Source organism: Copadichromis virginalis, linkage group LG12 (genome assembly GCF_057382275.1).
Source record: "Copadichromis virginalis isolate Kocher_CV1m ecotype Utaka linkage group LG12, C_Virginalis_male_GT1.1, whole genome shotgun sequence".
NCBI lineage: Eukaryota > Metazoa > Chordata > Actinopteri > Cichliformes > Cichlidae > Copadichromis > Copadichromis virginalis.
Window position 1 is genome coordinate 28,200,465 of NC_140629.1, and position 23,506 is coordinate 28,223,970.

The 23,506-nt window shown below is 41.6% G+C and overlaps 2 protein-coding genes across 2 annotated transcripts; both read right to left on the minus strand.

Annotated features, from left to right (window-relative positions):
• Positions 1-4,963: 4,963 nt before the first annotated feature.
• Positions 4,964-11,081, minus strand: plpp1b (phospholipid phosphatase 1b). The gene is made up of 6 exons (XM_085475786.1): positions 10,878-11,081; positions 8,676-8,827; positions 8,296-8,576; positions 6,210-6,267; positions 5,940-6,116; positions 4,964-5,852 (listed from the first exon to the last, which is right to left on the minus strand). The coding sequence occupies exons 1-6, from the start codon at positions 10,933-10,935 to the stop codon at positions 5,727-5,729; spliced, it is 852 nt and encodes a 283-aa protein (XP_085331912.1). The 5' UTR covers positions 10,936-11,081; the 3' UTR covers positions 4,964-5,726.
• A 3,230-nt stretch (positions 11,082-14,311) lies between these two features.
• On the minus strand, positions 14,312-23,353 carry csgalnact1b (chondroitin sulfate N-acetylgalactosaminyltransferase 1b). Its single transcript, XM_085475787.1, has 10 exons — positions 23,071-23,353; positions 20,436-21,024; positions 20,262-20,362; positions 19,980-20,158; positions 19,616-19,832; positions 19,044-19,145; positions 18,397-18,578; positions 15,451-15,545; positions 15,288-15,369; positions 14,312-14,691 (listed from the first exon to the last, which is right to left on the minus strand). Exons 2-10 carry the CDS (start codon positions 20,796-20,798, stop codon positions 14,423-14,425), a joined length of 1,590 nt encoding a protein of 529 aa, XP_085331913.1. The 5' UTR covers positions 20,799-21,024; positions 23,071-23,353; the 3' UTR covers positions 14,312-14,422.
• Positions 23,354-23,506: the final 153 nt, after the last annotated feature.

Sequence of the window (23,506 nt, forward strand, 5' to 3'; positions counted from 1 at the left end):
GTCGCACCACTCAGCCAGACGATCCACATCCTCCCTGTAGGCGGCCTCATCGTTGTCACTGATGAGGCCAATCACCGTGGTGTCATCTGCAAACTTAATGATGGTGTTGGAACCATCAGCAGGTCTGCAGTCGTGGGTGAAGAGGGAGTAGTAGAGGAAAGGGCTCATCACACAGCCTTGTGGTACACCGGTGTTCATTGTGATGGTAGATGAGCAGCGGTTATCCAGCCGGACATGTTGGGGGCGGTTGGTCAGGAAGTCCAGTAACCATTTGCAGATGAGGGAACTGATACCCAGGTCTGTCAGTTTCCTGATGAGTTGTGAGGGGTGGATTGTATTGAATGCTGAACTGAAGTCTATAAACAGCATTCTGGCGTAGGTGTTGTTGTTGTCCAGGTGTGAGAGGACAGAGTGCATTGCGATGGAGACTGCATCCTCTGTGCTCCTGTTCCGGCGGTATGCGAATTGGTGGGGGTCCAGGGTGGGGGGGAGACAGGATTTGAAGTGTGCTAGGACCAGTCGCTCTAAGCACTTAGTGATGATGGGGGTGAGTGCTACTGGGCGGTAATCATTGAGGCAAGATGGGTTGGAGTTTTTGGGTATCGGGACGATGGAGGTGGATTTGAAGCAGGCCGGTACCACAGCGTGGGCCAAGGACAGATTGAATATGTCTGTGAGCACTCCTGCAAGCTCCCCAGAACACGCTCTGAGAACACACCCGGGGATGCCATCAGGGCCTGCAGCCTTGTGGACATTGATCCTGCTCAGCACCGCTCCTACATCGGTGGGGGAGAGAGTCATAGGTTGGTGGTCTGGCGTCATGTCTGCTTTGGTTGTGGTTGTGGGGTTCCCTCACTCAAAACGAGCATAAAAGTTGTTGAGCTCGTTTAGGAAGGAGACATCAGAGGATGCGGGAGAGGGTTTGGTGGTCCTGTAGTCTGTGATGGTCTGACAAAGAACCCAGGACTGTTGAGCAGCTAGAATCCTGTGTCACACAGGAATGGGACAGCTTTCCTCTCCCAAAAGTCCAGCAGCTGGTCTTTCCAGACATTTCTGGACTGTTGTTAAAAGAAGAGGTGATGCTATGAAGGGTAAACACAGTCCTGTCGCAACTTTTTTGAGACATGTTGCTGCCATCAAATTCAAAGTGGCCTTATTTTTCCTTTAAAATGTTACATTTTCTCAGTTTAAACATTTTTCTAGGTTCTATTGCAAATAAAATATGGGTTTATGATCCTCGAAAATCATTGCATTCTGTTTTTTATTTACATTTTATACAGCGTGCCACCATTTCTGGAAGTGAGTTAAATTTTGCAGCTGATCGGAAAGTTAAAAAGTGCTAACGTGAATACAAACTACCGCATACCATTTCTCATTCATAGATGTCTTTCCTGACATACCACTGCAAATCTACTGCTGATAAGCTGCCTTTTTCTCTTCCTCTCCTGAGCGGCTGTGTTTCTCTTCCACACTTCTCTGTTTGTCTCTTCTTATTAAACAGGAACAACATTGGACAAAAAGTACATTTTTTGCAATTAAGAACTTTGTTCTCTTTTGGTTACCACATCAAGAACCAAAGTTTATCACAACGTTGGCTCTCATTATTCCTTCATTTTCTGTAGTTTTTTTTTCTTAGCTTGTTTTTTTTCTTATCCACATAAATAAATTCTCCTGAATTTTTTAACTTACATAACATCATCTTTTTTTCACTGACCGCTCTTAAAAAGTTGCCATTTCACATTGTGCTCTGAGTCGCTTGTTCCTCCAACAGCATCACTGCCTGGCAAGATATAGTGAGACATGTGACAGAGAGTGAATGGAGATGCTTTCAATAAGCGCTATTGTTGATGTCAGTGTGACAAGAGAGATTAGGGTGACCAGATCTCAACAAACTAAATGTAGGACAAATCCAGTGTTTGTCTGAGACAAAGTGGGACATGTCAACAATGCTGGGCGGTAGACAAGTATATTTTATTTGAATGCAACTTTTCCATTACCATTGTAAAGGAAATATAATAAGAACAATAGGAAGCTGAAGTTTGGTCTCATGCAATAGTCTATCTCTAGTGACAGTCTTTGGGTTTCAGTAGGGATACATCCATTGCTTGGCATACCTTTTTTGAGCTATATCTAACAATTGTAGCAAGTTTTAGCCGAATATGACACACACATATTTTATCATTACTACATACTGCTGCATCCTTTTATGTGTCATAGTTTCCGTCATATTCACCATAATCTGCAAAGCTTGTGTCTTTTTGGTAACTTCCCTGATTGGCATAGCATTAGACAGGCTAACCTTAATTTCATTATAATAACAAGCTTTCCCTCCACATGCACTGGGAAAATAAAAATGCAGTTCTGTCCCAAATAAACATGGTCATCTGGTCATCTTAAAATAAATTTTAGGCAACCTAATTGGTCAAATGTGAAGCTTTTAATCACCAGATACACTTGAACTATCTATATATAATAGTATTACTACTATTACTACTTATTATCCTTTAGCAGTCCTACATGCCAAAACTGTGAAACACCAAATCATAGTCCACCTAGAAAGCAAAGTGTGTCTCCAGTGTGCACAAAGGAGCAGTGTGCCCCTAAATCAAATTTGCTCTGTGGGGTTAGGAGTTTAGTCAAACGAGCAACGATAGTCAGCTGTCTCTGAATTTTTCATATCATCACATTCCTCAAAACTGCCACCATGTGTATGTTACTGTTTATGAATATCCAAAATTATGTGGGAATTACCGAGTCTTTAACAGGAATTGAAACTGTACATTTGCACGTGAGGTGATTTTAGACATTCAGGAAGGAGGAAGTTTGTCTCTAAGTGGAAGTTAGAGACTGATCTTTGTACAAAATATAGTTATTAGACTGCATTAACAGCCTATGAGACTGATTTGAGGTCAGGTTAGTATGTAGGTTTGTTTATGTCATCTACCCATTCTGTCATACTTGGAAATGAAAGCTAATATAGACTTCTCCAACCAGCAGTGGTTATTCCATAACCCTGGCTGGTAGAGTTCCATGGTAGTTACTATATAACCAGAGACACTATCAGTGATCCTTTTAGAGAAACTTTGGTGTGAGTGACCTTTGGTGTGCTGGATCCACCACTTAGAGATTAAACAAGTTGACAGAGCTTTGTTCAAATTACTTTATTGGACCATTAGCAGCAGGTTTGTTTTTTTTATTTAAACTTTTTGTGATAATTTGTAGTCATAGAATTTATATTTTCAGATAACTAAGCTGCTTGGTTGCGCTGGGGGGCTAATGCATCTCAAACCTTCTGTTTGAGAGGGGAAGCAAGTGAGGAAAACAAAGCTGTCTATAAGGTAGAGATGCTAAAATGGCTCTTTTAGACAGGGGGTAAACACAGGGCAAGGAATAAAGATCAGTTTGAACTGTGAATCCTGCAAAGCTACTCAGTTACTTTTGGCTGCTTTCTTGTTTCCCTAACAGAGCACCACAGGAAATGGATCCACATGTTTGATTTGGCACAGATTTTATGTCACAACTCTTTCCTGACACAGCCCTGCCATGGGCTTGGGACTGGTATTAGAGTCACACCAGCTCGTGTCCACCTGAGGGTGGGTTTGTGTGTCCAACGGGTCTTGAACTGGAGTTCTTTCCATGCTCTGTGCAATATTTTTGGCTCATGTGCAATATCCTTGGTATGTGCAATATTTTGGTCCCAGTAGAACTACCATCTCCACCCTAAATGACCATAGCCCCTCCACCCTTATTTATTTATTATATTATATAACTGCCCTTGTATACAGACCCACAATGTTTCTGTTTCAATGTTTCTTACACATACACCATGTATATAGTTTCACTCACATAAATGTATACATATACATTGCTTTTTATTTTATTTTACTTATTTTTTTCCCCTTGTTGTATATTGGTTTCTCTAATTCTTACTTTTGCACCTTTGTGGTCCTGCTACCCAATTTCGCTGTGCAAGAAACTGCACAATGACAATAAAAGGCTCTAAGTCTCTTTTGCATGTAAGGTAAATGTGTTAACCACCACACAGAGTGTGTTAATACGTTAAAACTCCAGTTAGCCACAACTCTTTTGTGTAATTTGATAATTAACTAATAATTTACTAGTCTAGTCTATAACTAATGGACGGGTGGAAGCACATTTTAATTTGTTGTCCACTTTGACCTTACTTCCAGCAGAGACCTCTCCTGCTTTCATCTTCATTTAGAAATGTTTTTAGTTCACCACAAAGAATCACAAATGTCCTTATGATGCAAACATACTGTAGCTGCTTTTGCATTGAGATTAAGATAATACTTTAACTATTTCTTTAACTATTAGCAAGTGCATAAATGAGGTGATTTACCCTATTTAGGATCACAAACCAAAATTAAACAACTTTAGTACATCTGAGCTGATTTTTGTGTGTTCTACTGCTATTTCTGAGTGCTAAAGAACTAGCTAGCATGCAGGTAATTAAATCAGGTTGATGGGATTTCAACTCTAAAGAACATTCTTACCTCAGTCATTTGCAACCACGGGTGACAAATGTGTAGTGATAGTCTGCCTGTTAGCATGCTTACTGGTGCTTACCCTATATATATCCACATATCCATAACATCACTTGGAAAACAAGTATCCTTTGATAAAATCCTCTACATTTGCATACTTGCGGTTTAAAAGGTCACCTAAACTAAATGACAAGCCAAGCCAGTGTTTTGTATTAATAACTTTTAGGTTTTAGTGCAGATTCAAATTTTCCAAATCATCATCACTCTATTCCTTCCCTCTTTTTCAGTCCTTTTATTTTCCCACGACATTAAATTAGCTACTCTGCAGCAGCAAATTAGTCTAGTTTTGTAAAATAAATAAATAAATTCCCAAGTCACTAGTTACTTGCATTATATCTACTCTGTATTTTTGAATAGATAAGGCATAAAAGGATTAGCTTATTTTCTTTGATTCAAAGTAGCAAAATGACATTTTCTTTATTATTTGTCTCATTTCTTCCCAGTATTGGAAACGGTACTTTTAAAAGCTTAAATGTGGACAGAAACATAGCAATTTATACAATCTATAAAAGAAACCAAAAAAAGTCAATAAACTGTATTTTACATAGATTAAATTATATCGGGGAAATTACTTAACAGCAGGTAGCAGCAAAACTCTAAGGCAAAAATAAACATAAGATGAGCACAAGATTTCTCAGTTCACTCTATTTTAAGGGCAGTCTTGGTTTTCTTATTCACAGGTTTCAGGCCGCTAAACGCCTGCTTGCAGTGCACACACAGACACTCTTTATATTCTGGGCAAAAGGAATTCCATTCATTCATGATGCATTAAACCAATACGCAAGAGTAACCACATTTCCAGAAGCTCACACTGTAAATTAAAACATAAAAATAACTTAAACTCAACATGCTGTGTTTTGTTTTACGGCTGCATAATAAACAGCATTATGTTGGATTTAACTAAAACTCGCCAGGAAGTCATGCTTCTTTTGCGATGCAAGTCTCATCCTCTGTAGTGCATTTTCTTCCTGTGACCAAAGTTTCATGGCTACACTAGGTAGCAGCTAAAGCCTGCAGGCTGTTGCAATGGCTACTGCATGGTGGCAAAACGTGTTCAAGACATGCACACAAAAAACGGACAACAATTTAAAATAAATTCTTCAGTTCCATGGATTTAAAGGATAGAGGTCCCCACACTGTATTGTCTGTTGGGCCTCATGTTCACTCAGTGCTGCCATAGTGGTTCCCATTGGAAGGGTTGTCCTGTAAACTGGCATGTGAGGCTTCTTCCTCCTGTGTCACCACTGGCTCCACTGGTTGTGAAAAGAAGTTTGCGACACAGAAAACCTGCAGGAAACGTGAGAAAGTTAGTACTCTAGTATTGTAACTGTACTAGAACTGTATTTAAAAAAAGAATAATAACATGAAACTTACTGTTAGAACAGCCACTATACCGCCCTGCAGAAGGCCAGCGAGCACATCACTCCAGTGATGTTTGTAATCGGACACCCGAGATAGACCCACATACACTGCAGTAGCAATCAGGAAAAACTGAATGGTGGGACGCAAAAGCCTCGCCCATTGTGACCTCAGCCGGGCTTGAATGTATAGCTACAGTAGCAAGAGAGCAAATACCAAAGATTTTAGTATCTCCTCTTTAACAAAGCAACAAATCAGTTTGTATTAAAGACAATATATACTTACAACAAGGAACAGCATGCAGTACATAGAGAAGGATGAATGACCAGAGTAGAAGGACAGTCTACAATAAATAAACGAGAAATTGAAATTTAGAAGAAGAAAAAGAAAAGAAAAAAAAAATCAGCCTTTTATGTTTAAGTCCTTCTGTCATAATCAGTGTCTAAAACTGTCCTGTTGTACACCATCCATCCATCTTCTTCCGCTTTATCCGGGGCCGGGTCGCGGGGGCAGCAGCCTAAGCAGAGAAGCCCAGACCTCCCTCTCCCCAGGCACCTCCTCCATCTTATCCGGGGGAACACCAAGGCCAGCCGAGAGATAATCTCTCCAGCGTGTCCTGGGTCTGTCCCAGGGCCTCCTCCCGGTGGGACATGCCCGGAACACCTCACACAGGAGGCATCCTTGTCAGATGCCCGAACCACTTCAGCTGGCTCCTTTCGATGTGGAGGAGCAGCGGCTCTACTCTGAGCCCCTCCCGGATGGCTGAGCTTCTCACCCCATCTCTAAGGGAGAGGCCAGCCACCCTTCGGAGGAAGCTCATTTCCGCCGCTTGTATCCGCGATCTCGTTCTTTCGGTCACAACATACAGCTCGTGGCCATAGGTGAGGGTATGGACGTAGATCGACCGGTAAATTGAGAACTTTGCTTTTACACTCAGCTCCCTCTTCACCATGACGGACCGGTGCAGCGTCTGCATTACTGCGGCCGCAGCACCAATCAGTCTGTCGATCTCCAGCTCCCTTCTCCCATCACTCGCAAACAAGACCCCGAGATACTTGAACTCCTCCACTTGGGGCAGGAACTCATCCCCGACCCGGAGTGGGCACTCCACCCTTTTCCGGCTGAGAACCATGGCCTCAGATTTGGAGGTGCTGATCCTCATTCCCGCTGCTTCAGACTCGGCTGCAAACCGTTCCAGTGCGAGCTGGAGGCCCTCACCCGATGAAGCCAACAGAACCACATCATCCGCAAAGAGCAGAGATGAGATTCTGAGGCCACCGAAGTGAAAGCCCTCCACTACTTGGCTGCGCCTAGAAATCCTGTCCATAAAAATTATGAACAGAATCGGTGACAAAGGGCAGCCCTGGCGGAGCCCATCACCCACCGGGAACGAGTCCGACTTATTGCCGGCAATGTGAACCAAGCTCTTGCAACGGTTGTACAGGGATCGAATGGCCCGTAGCAATGGGCCAGACACCCCATACTCCCGCAGCACCTCCCACAGGACACCCCGAGGGACACGGTCGAATGCCTTCTCCAAGTCCACAAAATACATGTAGACTGGTTGGGCAAACTCCCATGCACCCTCAAGTACCCTTGAGAGGATAAAGAGCTGGTCCAGTGTTCCGCGACCAGGACGAAAACTGCATTGTTCCTCCTGTATCTGAGGTTCAACTAGCGGACGAACTGTCCTTTCCAGCACCCTGGCATAGACTTTCCCGGGGAGGCTGAGGAGTGTGATCCCCCTATATATGACTCCTTTCTTATTGTTGGGGATTTTAATATTCATGTGTGCTGTCCAGATAAGCCTATGGTTAAAGACTTTTTGAATCTTACCGATTCTTTTAATTTAGTTCGATGTGTGTCTGCACCCACGCAACAGTGTGGCCACACTCTCAATCTGGTTTTAGCCCACTTATTGCCTGTTTTTAATCTGAAAGTCTCCGGCCACCAGACGCTCGCCCTCGGGCACCCTCCCCGGGCCTTTCAGTCCGCCAGGGCCTCCGCTCCTGGGCAGGGTTTACCTGGGCAGGGTAAACTGTTCCCTCGATGTTTTTCTCATAAGGGTCGTCTGAATCGCTCTTTGTCTGGTCCCTCACCCAGGACCAATTTGCCATGGGAGACCCTACCAGGGGGCAAAAGCCCCCAGACAACATAGCCCCTGGGATCCCTGGGACACACAAACCCCTCGGTAGCGATTCACGGAGAGGCTGTTGTACACAGTAATTATTATTAATGTGGGTGTATTTCATATCTCACTTGTAAACAGCAAATGCTAAACAGTACAAAAAATTATAGGGCAAATGCACTGCAACAATCACACCACATTAAATCAAATAGGTTTCATTTGGTTTGTGCTCAGGATCTTTACCTGGCTTCATCCACCAGAAATTCATCCCCGCTGCAGGTGAAGTTCACGATGTATCCACCAGCTTTGCAGTTGATACGATCCCACACTGGGTTGCATACAGCCAGGAAGTTTGGCCTCAAACGACCAATGGAGTATTTGGCTATGTCCGTCAGAGACTGGCTGGCAGCAGCTCCAAACACGTAGCTCCCCACAGCTTTGTAAAGACATGAAATATACTTGGTCCCCAAAGACTGGTTCCTGACGCGTGACAGGTAAACAGAAAGGCACTCTCCACATACGATCTGAGGAAAAAGATCCAAAGTGGGGGGAAAAAATAGTCACACATGTTGACCAAAGGCAAAATAAGAGGCTTTGGTTGTAGAAGAATACTCCTGACTTACTACAATCAGTGTGAAGGGGATCATGACTCCTCCCAGCAGCTGGTAGGATATGGTGTCCTCTTTGAGCGGGTACCTGATGGACTCATCGTTACAGAAGAAACCCCGTTTGAAAGGGCTGTGTTTCGGGGTAAGGATAAAAAATGGAAGCCCAACTAAAAATAAAATGGAGCAAATGGAACAATTTCAGGTTTCAGCTCATCTTATGTCATTAATATTTGCAATGCTGCTGCTATACAATGCTTTAAAAAGTGTGATGATTCAGACACAGGAAACATGATCTGTCTGGATCACACAGAAAATCTTTCTTCTCAAAGAGACACTTTCAACACTTCTTCATTGTGAGATTTCCCTTTGTACTCCTCCCAAAAAGGGCATACTATTTCATAATTAACTGCCTGAGGCCTTGAATTACTGCAAAAACATTTTTTCAAAAAGTAACCAGGCAAATCTGTGAATATACAGCACGTAAGTCACATGTTTAGCGTTAAACACTGAACCCATCATGTTAATCTGTACAGAGAACACCATAACATATGAAACGTACTCTGACTTGTGCCCTTCCCTTCCCCTGTGGCTTCTTTAGACATTACAAAACTGCACCGTCTCTTGGCTAAACTGAAAACAGTATTGCAATAACAGGTATATTTCCAAACGTGAAGACTGAGGAATCATTGGTATTAATGCTTTTAGGCTAAATGACCAAATATAGAGTCACTGAAGCACAAAGTAAATCGTTCTGAAATCCTGAATAAACTTGAACTTACTGTTCAGGACATATGAGGTATAATCGTGCAGAAATTTTAATTACGCAGATCAAACAATAAAATAAGGAACCAGTTCATTAACTAGTTTGTTCATTTTCTGTCTTCTTTGTTGACATCAGGTTGAAATCTGTTCAAAAGTACAGTACAGTTTAAAAGTGTACTGTTTTGTTTTCATTTTAGTTAGTTAGTACAAACATCTTAATCTTTGTCAGGGATTTATATGGTCCCCTGGCCATATGATCCCCTGCTCAACCAGTCAGCTAAACTGGCATCCCCACCATCATGAACTTTAGAGCTTAACATGCTAAATTGAGCAATTAATCAAGTGCATTTCACTAGCAGCACAAGGCCGCTACTTACCATCTTAATTCCTAGGAAGCAGCAAGGGTGTAGTTAGTTTTTCACAGGCCTGCATGTAGTCTAGATATATAAGACTATATATACACATGCACCTTATCGAAGTATGACCATAATACGCTATATGTTATTTCAGAGATGAACACTGTACATCTGTTTGTTTGATAACTGTAAAAAAAAAAAAAAAAAAAAAAAAAATTTTAAAAATCTGTAATCAGTGCACAGAGTTGTTCAGTCCTACTTTTAACACAGCATTCAAATGCTGCTTATACAATGATGCATCCAGTATTGTTACTGTTTTGCATGGATACTTTTACAGCAGTACACCTTAAATGCAGGTATTAAACTCATTTCACGTAAATAAATGGATTTCAACATTTCTTTCAATTATAAGTTCTGTTTAAGAATTAAAAACAGGGTAAAAATCAGAGACTCAGTTTTTCCAGTCTGACTGGTGCCAGCTCCAAAACAAAACAAGCAATGAGATGTACGACTCAGCATTGCACAGTCAACCACAAGACCCTGACTAAGCAGTGAAGCAGGAGTTCCTTGTAATCACAGGGAAGGGCTTGAGTGTCTGCCTGTATCTGTCCTTATCAAACACGGCAACTATCAAACTGAAGTGAGTGTCCCAGATACAAGGTTCAAGGCTTTTACAGCTATCACTAAAACTCCAGTCATTGTCTTTTATTGCATGATTACCTCAACACTGTCGGATCCCTTTCGCAGACGTGCACCAGGCTCTGTGCTATGATTACATTTCAAACAGTGGGCTAAAAATACGGCTTTGCTCGGGAAACACAAACAGGGTGGGACGTTATCGCCCTTTTTCCATCTTCCTGCCAGGTTACCTAAACCTCGAGCCTTCCCATGAGCATTTACATAATATATATCCATACCATTTGAATAGATTTGCTTTGACATCAACTTTATCTAACGTCTCTCTGACAGATCACTCCTTTAAATTCAGTTTGATGTAAAAACAAATACTACGAAACAACTTTTTTGTTAGATATTGGTAGCCGATGAATAAACAGTTTAAAAGATGTCTTCAGGTTGGGACAGAATTTGATTTACATACCCAGGATAAGACACGCGATATCCAGCGCGATGAGAGGGATTCCCGTGGATTCAAACATGTTGCTCCTTCTTGCTCTGGGGGTTTCTGCCTTTAGAATAAATGGACAGTCCCGACTGTCTCGGCTGCTGATCGGCCGTCGGCTACTTTTTGGAGTGACGAGATGCAGTCTATCTGCTGCACATGTCTCGCTACTCAGTCCAGAAAATTAAAACACACCAGGGTCATTATCCTGGAACTGCCAAAGAGCTTCTAAATCTACCGGGGAGGTAAAATATACTCTGGGAGTTTTTAAAAAAGGAAGAAGAAGAAGAAGACACTTAACTAAAGGCTAAATCTAATCTAAAAACACCACCACACACGTGACGAGCCTCTCACCCTTTGAGCTGCTCACAAACCATCATAACTCAGCGGGATTTCTTCTGCTCATAATACCCTCCAGCCCCAGATGAAATATTACCGGTGACGCTGTGACACAAGCGCCTCTCTCCAGTTGTGATTAAAGATGCCTTCACTGACAGCTGGGAAAATATGCAATTTCGCTTGATCCGCCATTCAGGCCTACCGATACATAATAATCGAATTCGGCTATTTTAACGACAATTTAAGTGGATAATTAATCAGCACATAAATAATGTTTGTAATAATGTTCCTCCCCTCCTGTTTTTAGGAGTTTTTTGAGGGGCTTGAGACTTAAATCGCAACAAAAACCAATAGAGATGAAAGTTTGTTTAACCGGTTTTAGGGTTGTTTAATGCAAATCTGTACAGTTCCAACTGGTGACAGGTTATTTACTTAATTAACAGGATATCAAAATAAGTAAAAATATACAGACGGGCGCAAACAGACTAAAGTCCTGTTAAGTTAAGAAAACACCATGAGGAGTTTAGAATCTCTTTTTGCCCTTGGAAACATTTTGTTGAATTTCCGAAGGATGCCTGAAGGCAGCACTCAACGTGGAAGCGGTAATAGGAATTTTAGACCTATGGCGTGCCTGTGCTCTCTGCGCCAGTCATGGGCCGATACAGAGCTGCTCCTCCCTCAGGAGCTGTAATGAGGTTTCAACGCCACTGCTATTAATAGGAGAGAGCTTCCGTGGGCCTAATCGGTCAAACATATTGATCTGATGCAGCAGGGTTTATCCTAGTATTCCTCCTCTGTGCGTTTAAGGGTCTGTGAGTTGAATCACCCTACTTCTCCCTTGATTTGCGATCTCAGTAAATCATTTCCCTGGTGAATTTATCGTTTCGGTCCTTAGTTTTAAGTATTCTTTACTACAGCATGATGTTCATTTCTTAAATTGTGGTTCCAAGAAGAGTAAAACTGATCAGATTATGGTTTCATGAACCAGCAGGTGACCCTGCTGCTTCAGGGAGCTTCCTCGGGTTGAGTATGTGTAGCAAGCATTTGAAAGAGAACCAAAGCACATTTCCTGTTGGATCAAAACATGGGAAATACTTCTTCCTCGAACATACAGTGTTGTACTGTTTGCCTTGTTTAGTGTTTTGGGGTTTTCCTGGAAAACTGCAGGGCGCTTTAGGGATAGTTTTTGCCTCTTCATTTTCCTTACTCACTTTCAGGAGTTGGGGAGGACCCAGAACCAAAATTGCTTCCTAAATAGGAACTTTGCAAAGTTAAAATAGACCTGTTCTGTTAAATGACGAGAGGAGCGGGGAAAAAAAGACAGCATAGGCGACTCCTGATGAAACACTCAATGCGTCATGGGAATCCCCCAGCAGCCCAGACCTATTGCAGCATAACTAAGGGAGGATTCAGGGTCACCCGATCCAGCCCCAAATAAAAGTTTTGTCAAAAAGGACAGTTTTAAGCCTAAACTTAAAAGTAGAGGCGATTTCTGTCTCCTGAATCCAAACTAGAAGCGGGATATGGGAGAGGGGTCTGAAAGCGGAATGCTCTGCCTCAGGCTCTACTTTTAAATACTCTAGGAGCCACAAGCAAGCCTGCAGTGTGAGAGCAAAGTGCTCTAATTGGGTGATGCGGTCATTAAGATAAGATGCAGCCTGATTAATCAAGATCTGGTATGTGATGAGAAGGATTTTAAATTTGAATATGGATTTAACGGGGAGCCAATGAAGAGAGGAGAAATATGCTCTCTCTTTCTAGTCCCTGTCAGTACTCTTACTGCAGCATTTTGGATTAACTGAAGGCTTTTTGGGGAGTTTTAGGACATCCTGATAATGATGAATTACAGTAGTCCAGCCAAGAAGTAATAAATGGATGAACTAGTTTTTCAGTGTCATTCTGAAACAGGGTGTTTCTCATTGTTACTGATTAAATGCAGAGCGTCGTGAAAAAGGTAAGTGAAACTGCAGAAAACCCTTATAAACGTTTATAAACCTTTCCCCCAACAAATAGGGAAGTTTAGCTAAACAGAGCAGAACAGGTCTGACAGTTTTCCCATGGTTCATCTTTTAAGATCACGTGAAGTTCACACTGACCAGCAATACTCCTGCAACTACACAAAATAGAATGCTGTTCAGCTATGGCAATAAGGTGTGGCAAATGAGGACCAGAGAGAGAGCAGATCTGTTTCATGAACATGCCACAGAGATCAGTGGTTATAGCACCAGGGCCTTTGGATCTGACCATAATCAAATGGGGCCATAACTGGATATGACAGCAGTCTGCAGTATGAATTTCTTTCATAGACTTCATCGATTCTCATATTTGTTTTGGGGGGTTTTCTCCCTCAGTCAGGTTAAGTTGCCTATAATTTATCTTAATACTATTTGTGATATATTTCATGTTTTGGTTTCCCTGTTTTGCAAAACATTGGATAAAATAAAATGTTTTGATCTGTTAATCCTGTTTAACTAGCAAAACTCTTAATTACAAACCCTGTTTTTCCTTTTTTTTCTTTCCTTTTAAGATGGTTAAGTAAGAAAGATCAGAAAAAAGATCAGAAGAAAGTGGCAAAGCACCTTAAAGTTGTTTGCCAAACTCAAAAAATCGAGGAAAAAAAAAGATGAGGAGAAAAATGAAATATTTCAAACAAAGACACAGTTAATGCTGGCAGTTCAGCTTGTGCTAGGCAGCAGTTTAGGTCACTGGTTGAGCAGGTGCCTGTATGCCATAGAGTGGGCTGGGTCTGACCAGCACCCATATCCTGTGTGTCTTCCCCAGCGCTCTCCTGTCTACGCTTCACTGCTGAACTGTCAAATAATTCTGAAAAGCCCAAAAATAAATCTTAAGAGAGAGTCTATAGAAGTGTTTTATTGGTAATAATAATAATTTAAAAATATATATATATTTGCTTTAAAAAACTCAAATGAAACATGTGATTCAGGTTCTTTATGTCCTTTCAACAAACAGATGCTTTTTGTCATCGCGTCTTTTGCTGAAGAAACTTACAGTAACCACGCCGAAAGAAACTTATTAGATAAGGAAAAAACACACAGGAGACAAGCAGATAAGATGTCTCAGTTTTATCAACACAAAACATAACATGAATCTCATCACAAAACATCCTCTTTATCAGTGAATTATAATGTTTTTATTATATAAACTAACTTCTCTCATGAAGTTCCTCATTTCATCTGTTTCTGAGCGTGAACCTGAATCTCTTGTTTGGAGAAGAGCTCCCCCAGCTGGCTGTGCGAAGCTTCGCTCATGGCTTTTGTCTGCATACACATCTTGTACTTGTCTGGAGGAAGCTCATCTGCACAGCTCTTCTCGTGCCACAAATGGAAAAGGCTGCGAGTTGGAAAGCGAATCACCATCAGCTTACTGTGAAGGTACTTCCTGTACAGGTGCACGTCCTCCAGGCCCCAACCTTTGATGCTGCGATCAAAACCACCTGACAGGAGATAAAATCCCAAGGCTGGATTAAATCAAGAAGTTGCTATTAATTTGACTTCTACTGCCCATGACTGTCGTTTTTTAACAGCCCAATCAACCAAAATTTAAAGCAGATCTGAAGCTGACTGGTCAATTAACTGGTTAATCAGGTAAAGTTCAGTTTTGATTATTTTAACATAAATGAAAAGCAGTTAAGCTCCTCAGCAGATTATATGTATAAGAAATATCTAACCTAAAATATTGAACCCGTTTTTCTAACATTCTATAAAAGTGAACTTGACATTTTTACTATATTACTATGTAAAAATCTCTGGTTTGCTATCTTGTAATGCTCCACTGCCTGAGGCTACCAAATCAAAGTCATTTGGCAGTAAAAAGGAAACAATTCTAACTTTTAAATAAATAACTAAAAGATAAAAATTAACAATTAACATATTTAAAAGAAAAACATTTTGCAGGGGTTTCTTGTGAATAAATTCGAGGGGTTTTGTTAACCCTGAACTTTAGGTTTTTTTTAAAGGCTTATGTTTAGTTGAGCAGTAACATTTAACTTTATTGTGTTCCTTCACATGAAATTAATATATCTGTCTTTACCTATGTTGATGAAATCAGACCTGTACTGGCATGTCATGCCGAACCCAAAGTCACGCCAGAATCCACTCTCCTTCCTTATCACCTGAGGGAAGAGGAGCAGCCAGAAATCACCTCTGGATGACATTTGCTGTAACTGAGCTGTTTGTGTGTTGTATTAACCTACCAGCTGCTGCTGAAGTGAAGGCAAGAGCGTCTGATTTCTGTAGATGATAGATGGGTTGTACTGGCTGAAGAGCACTGGGTAGTACACTCTCTTACCTACAAGAACAGTTTAAACAGACACACTGAATCCTGTGACAGGTTATTTTAAAACATTTACAGTCATTTAATGTGCATTTTATATAGCATAGAGTATAACAAAAGTATGTAATCTAATTTAAATAAGCTCATATAAATATTACTTTGAACTCAAACAATGAATTTCCTGCACTCTGTATGGAAATAAATAAACCCCCACAACAAAGTTCAAGAAGATGGTTTTTCTTGAAGCAGCTCATAATCTTAAAACTGACCATCTGTAAAGAGATAATTAAGTAATCCTAATTATATAACAATCTTTTCGAAATGTGATCTGCTTTAATAATTGTAATATAGTAGTAATAGTAATATTACAAAGAATAGAATATTTCTTAGTAATCTGATTGTGCAGCCTTTTACCATCCATCACCAAACATGTCACACTTCTACAAACAAAAAACAGGAAGTGTAAAACACTAATAAAACAATGATTTTAATATTTCACCTAATGATTCAAGCTGTAGCATGCACATTTTCTATTTTTAACACTTGGTGACCGGTGGGTCTCTCTCACTCTCGGTTTTTTGCTGTAAAAAAAAAACTTTGGCAGTGAGGGGAGAGATGGATTTTTCTTTACTGGCAGCAACAGAGGGTTTCATTGGAGTGAAAAGAATAGAACTGTGTGGTTGGTATGGGAAGCGATAACCAGCAAGCCTGAACAAAGAAATGAAAGAACACAATTTCCAGAGAATCACACTTCAGTGCTATAATAAGAGACTGCTAACAAACTTCCAGAAATATCAGAAATGCCACAAAGACTGAGACAAAATCTAAAAAGTTTCATATTTCTCAAAGCAGACACGAGTTCTGTTACCCCCCAAAATGACAGTAATGACTATTCATCAATCATTTATTTACTAAAAGTTAACACCCGTATAAGCTGACTGTTACTTACACGGTGGATAAAAAAAATGAAATTTTGCCAGCAGAGCTTATGAATCTCCAAAGGTCAACGTTTGTAAATCTTGTCCTTATTAGCCAAATCGATGAACAAAAAAATTTTTTATCTAAAAAACTTTAGATATGGGGTGATCGTGGCTCAAGAGTTGGGAGTTCGCCTTGTAATCGGAAGGTTGCCGGTTCGAGCCCCGGCTTGGACATTCTCGGTCGTTGTGTCCTTGGGCAAGACACTTCACCCGTTGCCTACTGGTGGTGGTCAGAGGGCCCGGTGGCGCCAGTGTCCGGTAGCCTCGCCTCTATCAGTGCGCCCTAGGGTGGCTGTGGCTACAATGTACTGTAGCTTACCATCACCAGTGTGTGAATGGGTGGATGACTGAATGTGTAAAGCTTTTTGGGGTCCTTAGGGACTAGTAAAGCGCTATACAAATACAGGCCATTTACCATTTTTTTAAATTTCAAACCTATTTACCTTAACCTGTTTATTGCCTCTTCTTGTTTGATAGCTGTGCCCATGTGATTTTTCAGAACAGACAGTGCAGACACCTGTAGCATGCTAGCTCTGGCAGATGCCTGTTCAGTGGAGCTGGGCCATAATTTATGAGGCCAGGACCGTGCTGCTCGTTGCATAGCAGCAAGAGCAGATGTGACACTGAGTCTCCATCAGCTAATAATCACACACCACGAGGTGTTAAAGATACTGATAGAAATTAGAATTTAATGTTGTTGGCTGACACAGTACAGTGGCAGCTTATTTTTTTGCATTCAGCCACAATAATCTACCTATATTCTATCCAAAAATGCAAGATATTCTTTCTACCTGCTCAACAGAGCAAATTATTTAAGTGTCACATGGCGCAGGTAAGCTTTTTGGAGACCACCCAAAAACCTAGTTGAACAGAAATTTGCTAACAGTGGCAAAAAGTGTCCCAGTAAGACTAAAAATGAAGCTCATGCATAAGTTCAATAAGGAGGATCTGTAATCACTCATCTGCTGGCTTTCCTGGGCGTTAGGCCCCGTGTCTCTGTGTCTTTAGATCACTACCACTTTCCCACACTGTCAGGCTCAATACTGACATCATTACTCATTACTCCAGTCCAGTCATCTTCTTGTTCATCTTCTTTGAGTCGATCAGCCTCTACTCTCCGTGGCTTAAATCTCTGCTCACTGCTATCATCCCCGCCAGACTCTCATGCAACCCACCTCCTCCCCATCTCCACCTCACAGACACCTCAGTCAGAGCTCCATTCAAGCCTCAGTCTTAATTTTCACCACCTGTGCTAAATCCTAGCACTGCTGGGATTCTGTGAGATGATGTGAGAGACCTGATTCTTAGATGATGGGTCATCTAAGTCTAATCACCAAATACTTTAATTAATTTCTCTATCTTAGTAAATCATGTTCACTTCTGCAAAGGGATCTCTCCTTACTGAACTGTGGGGCAATTTTGAAACCACAAAGATAGTCAAAGAAGTGTTAAGTTTCAAGGGGAAATTCATTTTTAAATATTAATTGGGTCAGTAAACCTTTTACCAGATTTGACTTGTGATTCTATACATGCAGTTTTCTAAGTGGAGCTAAATAAGTGCCTCGAGGCATTTCAAGGTGACTGTCGGGTGACAGGTCTTCCCGTTTGCATAAAAATCAGTGTAACCATTGTAAGTAGAACCTGTGGTTTACCTTATATGAGAACTTACTACTCTGTCCTTGAAAATGTTTAACAGTTTATATTGCATGTTGATGACTTTACAGACCAGCTCAAAGGAAAGCGCTCACCTTCAGCCTGAGATCTAATCAACCACAATATTTAATAACACTCACGGAACTGATTTTATCTGCTCCATCAGCTGTAGTTTCTCATTAAGCTATTTTATTCATGATTGCAGGAACCACTTGGGGGGTCGGGACTCTCACCAGGTTCTGCATTGAGACGACAGGAAGTTAAGAAATCAGCTGTAAAGTGAATGTCAACATCACAGAAGAAGAGCAGAATGTTCTGGCTGCGCCTCCAAGCCCTGGCACCCACGTCTAAGCCCCGGCCGCGAGAAAACTCCTCATTCAGCTGGATCAACGTGAAGCTCCTGAACCGAGTCTCTCTGAGGGGAAAGACGGAAAAAGAAAACAGGAGGACTTTCGTGGATGTTTGATTAGTCTTAATATTTCTGCAGCCTGCGGATATATATGTACAAGCTGTGATGATAACACCACAATAGCCTGCACAGCCACAGCATATGTGTATCCCTGGAGGTGCAGAAGCCTCACAGGACTTATTTTTGTTTGCCTGCAGCCGTTAAACACTCGTGCCCGAGCACAGACACATTTCTTAAGACTGAAGAGACAACGGGAGTTTAATATTTTTCTTGCAAGTGCACATTATCATGAGAGTCATAGATCTGTAGAGTCTCGTCACAATTTCACTATAACTGATTGATGCAAAAATCTCCAACTCCTGCAAATTTAAGTGTTATAGACAACTCTGGACTAATCTGCAAGCGATCAGTATTAGAGATGAGATATTAGAAATTAGATGATGAGTGAACTATGAAATGGTTTGTACATACCTAGTGGTCTGGTCCAGCACAGCTTTTACCTCGTCTATCTGATCTCGACCAAAGTAGACCACGGTGAGATGAACCCTGCCGTCCTGCTGGATGCATACCTCTCTAAATGAAACAGACATATGAACAAATGTGGGAAAATTTCAATGAAACTGAGCTGAAAATGACCTTTTTTAAAATTAGGGCCGTCTTTAAATCTGTGCATTGTCTCCTTACTAAGAGGCAATGAGTTTTATTGGTTTCCAGATGTATCTCCAGATGTCTGTGCTGGGATCAGATGTACAGCAAAAATCTCCCCACTGTGGGTAGCTGTGGGGCTGTGAGGCCAGGGCAAACCCACACTTATTCCACGTGGACCCCAAGTTGGTGTCTAAACACAAGCCCCACAGCAGTTTTGCCCTTTGGGGCCCTTATATAGGTTTTCTATGGCCAAGCCCACTGTGGCCCTGGAGCCAGCATGAAATGTGGAGCAACTCCTCACCACATTTCCGAGCAGTACTGGGGTCTTTCCACTGTGGCCCCATGTGGAGTATGTTTCCTGGGTGCCTGTTTGTTAATTTACTTCTAAATGTTACCTGAAGTTTTTGATGAATTGTTTGAATGTGTCCACCCTCTTGGACAGAGGTACGATGATGTTGATGATGATGTTTTGCGTGTTCACAATTTCGCTCTTCACTTTCATCACGGGGCCAAAAGGCCTGAAGAGTACAAGCTGCGTGAAGTCCTGTGGACTGTCACCTTTAAACGTCAGCTCGTAAATGCTTCCTCTGTCCCGCTCTGTGCGAGTCAGCCCTGCGATGGAGAAGAAAGCATCATGATATGCATTCTGTTTTATTGGGCCACTAGTTTCCTACAATTTCTTAGCTCTCTGCAAACAAATTAATGCAGTGTATGAATCTGTGTGTACAACATGAATGAATAACCTGAGGTCTTTTTCACCTTGGATAAAGTCTGAAGGGGAGAATGTGTGTTTTCTCCTGATGTTGTCAGTGTGATGCTTGGGTCCATTCAGGACATGCAGAGCTGTTTCCACAGTCCCTATCAGCTCATCTCTGCGGTCTTTTCTCACAGGCCTCTCCGCTGGATGCCTGGTCAGCCCTGTTTCCAGCTGGTACACGCTGGATGAAAAAACAAAACCCCACTTAACAGCCAACATAAGGTAAAATTTAAGTGCTACACAGCGCTCCTGCGGGGCTCCTACTGCGCCGCTGTCCCACTTACCTCTGCAGGGTGAAAGTGTCAAAAGGAATTAGTGCATATTCGCTGGGCAGCTTCACACCTAAGTTCACCTCTGCCTGGTTCAGTTGGGAGCGGAAGAACTCCTGGAGGACATCATGTAGCATTTACTACTACAGCTATAATGTCACACAAAATGTATTTATTTTCTTGTCCTACCTTCAGATCAGACTGCGTTGGGGTTTTGTGCAGGCTCTCCAAACCCTGAGGTAGGATCCCTTTGATTTTAGCTTTATCCAGGGACTCCTGAAGCTGCTGCGTCCTCTCCTGCAGAGCTTCCTTCAGCTGGGCTATTTGCTTTGTCAGGCTGTTGATATAATGTCTGTGAGAGTCTTCCCTCTCCTGCAGTAAAGCCATGTACCTCTCCTTACTGGTGGCACTTCCAGCCCATGGCAAAGACTGCTGGCTGCCGTGAGATACAGGTTTGCAGGCCAGGAGATACAGCAGCAGCACGCAACAGCAGAGGGTCAGCACAATGAGGCCAACACGGGCCACCAGGGCCATCAGCCACCGTTTGAACATGGTGGATTGTCTTTTAAGGAAATCCTAAACACTTAAGGCTAAAGATGCATCTAGGAAAAGACAAGTGACCCATTGTTCCTAAAGATAAATTAAAACATGTGGCTTTTAGTCCTCCGCTTTTCTTGTGATGTCCCCTTCTTTCATATCCTCAGATAGCATCTTGGCATGTGGTTTGGATGGTCATTTGTTTTCAACAAATCTGTTTGTCTTGAAGTGCTGAAAATCACTACAATGAAAAATATACCACTTTAAGTTGTTGTTCTCAATCACTTAGGCTATTTAGAGTAACAGGAGGTAGACCTAGAGATGGCAAAGTTGAAAATGATAGGATTTTTACTGGGAGTGATCAGAATCGACAGGATTACAAATGAGCATATCAGAGGATCAGCTCAGGTTGAGCGTTTTGGAGGCGAAGTTAGAGAAGCAAAGCTGAGATGGACTGGATATTTACAGAGGAGGAAAAGGGGATATGTTGGATAAAGGATGTTGAAGACGGAGCTGCCAGGTCGGAGGAAAAAAGGAAGATCACAGAAAAGTTTCATAGATGTAGTGAAATAGGACGTGCAGATGGCTGGTGTGACAGAGGAAGATGCTATAGACGGGGTTAGATACAGGCAGATGACCTGCTGTGATGACCTCTGATTGGGCCAGTCAAAAGAAGAAGAGGTACATGAACCTTCATTAGTGGTTGTACAAAGGTTCCAGTATCTTCCTACAGAAATCTGTCTGTGTGTTTGCTTCTTTGGCCATTAACTCATCTAGTCCCATCTACTTGATCAGAACTTGAACAGCTAAAGTTGGCACACAAGTACATCTTAACCCTCTGACGGCCCTTAACGATATGAAATGTTATGATGCCATCATATTACCTTGCAACCACCTAGCCATGGGATAAAATTACCTGTCTTTTACCTTTATGCACCTACAACTCATGAAAACATCTTATCATCTTAATTTAATGGCCAGCACCACAAAAAGGCCAAACAACACTGTAACATGGCCATGTACAAGTTTCATCTACAGCTGCAATCACAGTTCTGTGAAGCAGTGCTAGGAGTTAACTAACATTCAAAGGCCAACATGCTGACTGACGTGTAACACCATATAAAGTACAACTAATGCTAGGGAAGGGGAAAATACTAGTTTTAAGATAAGCTGAAGTTCACCAAAGTTAATGCAGCTGGATACGAAGGCCAACGGCAGCCTGAAACATGCAGCAACAAATCCTCAAACAAAGTTGCCATCAGAAAATGCTGGAAAAAACAATCCTCCTAATGACCTTTGACGTCTAAGGGGATTGTTGAAGGTTGAAGTGTCTTATAAAATAAGATGTATTTTATGTAAATATGATGTATTTTATACCCCTAGCCTAGAGTTGGTTAGAGGTATAAAGAAAATCTGTACGTGTAAAACATCAAAGCAAACACAGATCTAAGGACGCAGATTGTGTACCTCTGGACAAACCTGTGCCAGCAGCAGATAAAGTAGACAAAAAACAAGTCGATAGATAAAAAAAAAAAATTTAAAAAAAAGAAAAAGCACCAAAAGAAACTGAGATAAAATCATGAAGGAAAACCTTGATGCTTTTATCTTCAGTGCGAGTTTTTGTTACTAGTCCACAGCACGTGGCCTCGTTTCATTGCTGTTGGACTGCTGGTTAGATTTAGTTTGGTGGCTGTAAAACGCACAGAAAGAGAAATACTCTGACCTGACTGCCACAACCCCCGAAAGTGGGAAGTGACAGAAACAAGCATTTCTCTGTGTTTCTCTCCACCCTGTGTGTGTGTGTGTGTGTGTGTGTGTGTGTGTGTGTGTGTGTGTGTGTGTGTGTGTGTGTGCGCGCGCGCGCTGCCATAATCAGTTTATTCACAGCACAGTCGGCTCTTTATAACTCAGGTAGAAGCTGGTTTTATGAAAGACACTTATGTTTGCACGTCCATCCAGGCGCTATGTGTTAACATACATGTAGGTATGAGATCATAATATGTTGACCTTTAGAAACTGTGTATAATTAATATAAGTGATTGCAAGTTAAAAAGTTTACTATCTCACTTCCATTTAAAATCAGTATTACAGTCATGCCTTTAATCTCTCTCTCTTAATGCTCCTATTAAAGTCTTTCATCTGTTTCACATAAAGCTTTCATCCACTTTCCGGCAGTAAATAAATCATCACATTTATAACTAAAACATTGAAATGTGACCTCAAAGCAAAGTTTTCACTATAAATCTGCAATTAAAGACAAAGAAAAAGATGAAAGAAATGCACTCACCTTCTGCTGAAGGGAAGTTATGATAGGGCATCCATTGTCCTAAACAGCTTGTCTCCTTTACTTTAAAAATGTGTGGAGACATTAAAACATCTCCCTGCCCTATCAAAAAAAGAGGACTGAAGTGCCTTCACAACTGAACTGAGGACGTCCTCTCTCCGTTCCTCTTTCCTCGTAGTCTCCACCTTTTTCCAGCACCTCCTTCTCTCTTTTTCTCTTCCTGCCTTTTCCCTTTTATTACCTTTCATACTTCTACTTGCCCTACAAGATCTCACACCATCTGCCTTCATCCTTAATTCCCTTTCAGTTCTTCCCAGGCTCCGCTCCACCCTTAAGACTACTTAGAAGGCAAACAGAGTAAAGAATGCCATTCAGACTTCGATGCTCTGCCACCTGCAAGCTGCTGTGAGGGAAGCAGCTAGGTACCCATCCGGTCCCA